Here is a 2,404-nt window from a genome sequence, read left to right as displayed (position 1 = left end):
ACCTGAGCACCAGCTGCAGCATCACATCCTCGCAGTTGAGGCTGAGCAGGGTCCGGAAGAGGCTCAGGGACACCATGCACAGCTGGGGACAGTGCGGGGTGTCAGAGGGGCAGCAGAGTGGGCAGGCGGCAGTGCCACCCACCCCATGGCAGGACAGGGGAAGGGGATGGGAGCGGGATGGGACAAGGATGAGGATAGGGATATTGGGGACAAGATAAAGATGAGGGTGGGGATGTTGGGGATAGGGATGCTTGGGATGGGATGGAGATGTTGGGGGCCATGGGGGGCCACAGGGCTCACTCGGGAGTTGCTGTTGATGCGGCCCACCAGCGTGTCCAGGATGGTTGTGTTGTCGTGCCGGTGCAGCAGCACGAAGCGCAGGAAGGTTTTCAGCAGCGCCGTCTCACTGACACTGCGCAGGAACAGGTCCAGGTACGCTGTGCTCGCAATCATCTCCTCCACCGAGGTCTGCAGGACAGGCATGTGGAGCCAGGCATCACAGGGATGGGCAGCACGGGGCCCTGCCCGCCCGCGCGGGCAGGAGACCCCCATCCCACACCTGCTGCCAGGGGCCCCTCACCTTGTGCAGCGCCGGCCCCATGACAGGCACAAGGAACCCGTTGTGGACGTAATCCACCAACTGCTTCTGCACCAGTGGGTGGGCGACCTGCGGGGCCACAGGGGAGTCAGGCAGCCCCCTATGGGGCTGGGAGCCCCACACAGCTCCTGGCAGCCACTCAGCCCCACCTGGATGACGGCATTGCAGAACTCAAGCGAGTTCATGAAGAGGACGAGGGAGGAGACGCCAATCCAGTCTTCACGCCGCAGGAAGTGCCAGTCATCTCCTCGCACCTCGATCTTGCGGGGCAGGGAGGAGTACAGGGCGCTCAGGCCCGTGGCCAGCACCTGGGAACACATGTACTCGGCTGCCCCGCAGCCCCTCGGACCTCTGGCTGCTGGACCCAACCGGCCTTCCCCAAACCCTGGGAACCTGCCCCCCACAGGAACCTGCCCCACTCCAGTGCTCCAGGCAGGGCAGCTGGGCTGGGCCCTGCATTCACCACTGACCCCAGGGAGTGGCCCCCCTCATCCCGAGCTGGGCCCGCCATCATCTCCAAGCCTCCCATGAGAAACAAGTCCCCCCATCATCTCCAAGCACCCTGTGCCCAGGCCCCTCATCCCCAAGCACTCCATCATCTGTAGGCTACTCTGTCACCTCCAAGCCCCCCTATCACTTGCAGACCTTCCATCGCCCCCAGATCTCCCATCATCTCCAAGCCCTCTATCCCAAAGCTCTCCATCATTTGCAAGCTTCCATCACTCCCAAGTCCCCCATAATCTCCAGCCCTGCCCCCCCCCACCATCCCCAAGCCAGGGCAGGCCTTCTCCCTCCAGGCCTGTCCATGGCTCTTGCCCCAAGGGCCCAACCCAATCCTGCGCCAGCAGTGCAGGGTCCCAGCACTGTCCCACGGCGGGGACATTGCCCTGGGGAGGGGGACACCATAGCAGGAAGAGTGGCATCACCCCAGGGAGGCGAACACTGCCCCAAGGACAGGGATGCCACACGGGGGATCCATACCGGGCAGAAGTAGGAGTTGTCAGTGATGGACTGGGCCACGGCGCGGTTGCTGGCCGACATGGCCATGATGAGCAGCAGCGCGTCACGTGCCTGCTGGCCCCGCGTGCCCTCGTGGTGGATGAAGGGGATGAGGAGGGAGAAGATGATGAGGTTGGCGGGGCCCTGGTCCGTGTGGCTGTGGAAGAAGAGCTCCAGGATGGCTGGCTCACGGGCCACGGAGACGCAGAGCTGGTTGAGCAGCAGCACCAGGCTGTTCTCGAGCGGGGCCGAGGCGGGCTCGGCGCAGACGCTGAGCAGGCGCAGCAGTGGCGTCAGCACTGGCTTGTGCCGCAGCAGGGGCTGCCGGGCCTGGCTGATCAGCATCTCATACAGCTTCAGCTGCTCCACCTGCCAACAAGGACAGGGGGAAAAGGTACAGAGACCACCAGGTCCAGCTGTTCCTCCAGCACAGCCCAGCCCACTGAACCATGTCCCCAGGTGCCACATCCACATGGCTGTGAATCCCCCCAGGCCTGGGGATTCCAGCACTGCTCTGGCCACGTGTGACAGGGCTGGACAGCTCTTTTCATGAGGAATTTCCTCCAGCACCACAGAGTTTTCAGGGTGGCTCGGGTTGGAAGTGACCTTAAGCCCATCTAGTCTCAACCCCAATCCAATCCAACCTGAACATGCCCTGGGGCAGCACCCTACCCTTGGCCTGGCTGACCCTCAACCCACCACCTTCACCCCTTGGATCCAGCCTGTCCCAACCTCCCCACATACCTCCCACCCCTGTAGACCCCTCTGCTCCCCCCACTCAGACCTTCCTCTCCTCGGTGAAGTCTC

General features: G+C 63.6%; 1 protein-coding gene across 1 annotated transcript in view; it reads right to left on the bottom strand.

The window, feature by feature from the left end:
* FAM160A2 (family with sequence similarity 160 member A2) overlaps window positions 1–2,404 on the bottom strand; it is a 14,230-nt gene that overhangs the window by 11,387 nt on the left and 439 nt on the right. The window contains exons 3-7 of the mRNA XM_017744498.1: window positions 1,580–1,966; window positions 748–906; window positions 581–667; window positions 301–468; window positions 1–82 (exon numbers count right to left, since the gene is read on the bottom strand). The exon at window positions 1–82 is cut by the window's left edge and continues 2 nt beyond it. Coding sequence (XP_017599987.1) covers window positions 1–82; window positions 301–468; window positions 581–667; window positions 748–906; window positions 1,580–1,966 — 883 coding nt within the window. The remainder of the gene's footprint in view (window positions 83–300; window positions 469–580; window positions 668–747; window positions 907–1,579; window positions 1,967–2,404) is intronic.

Source organism: Corvus brachyrhynchos, unplaced genomic scaffold (assembly GCF_000691975.1).
Source record: "Corvus brachyrhynchos isolate BGI_N302 unplaced genomic scaffold, ASM69197v1 scaffold511, whole genome shotgun sequence".
In the NCBI taxonomy this organism is placed as follows: domain Eukaryota; kingdom Metazoa; phylum Chordata; class Aves; order Passeriformes; family Corvidae; genus Corvus; species Corvus brachyrhynchos.
The sequence above is the reverse complement of the archived record's forward strand: the minus strand, read 5'-3'. Positions and strand labels throughout refer to the sequence as shown.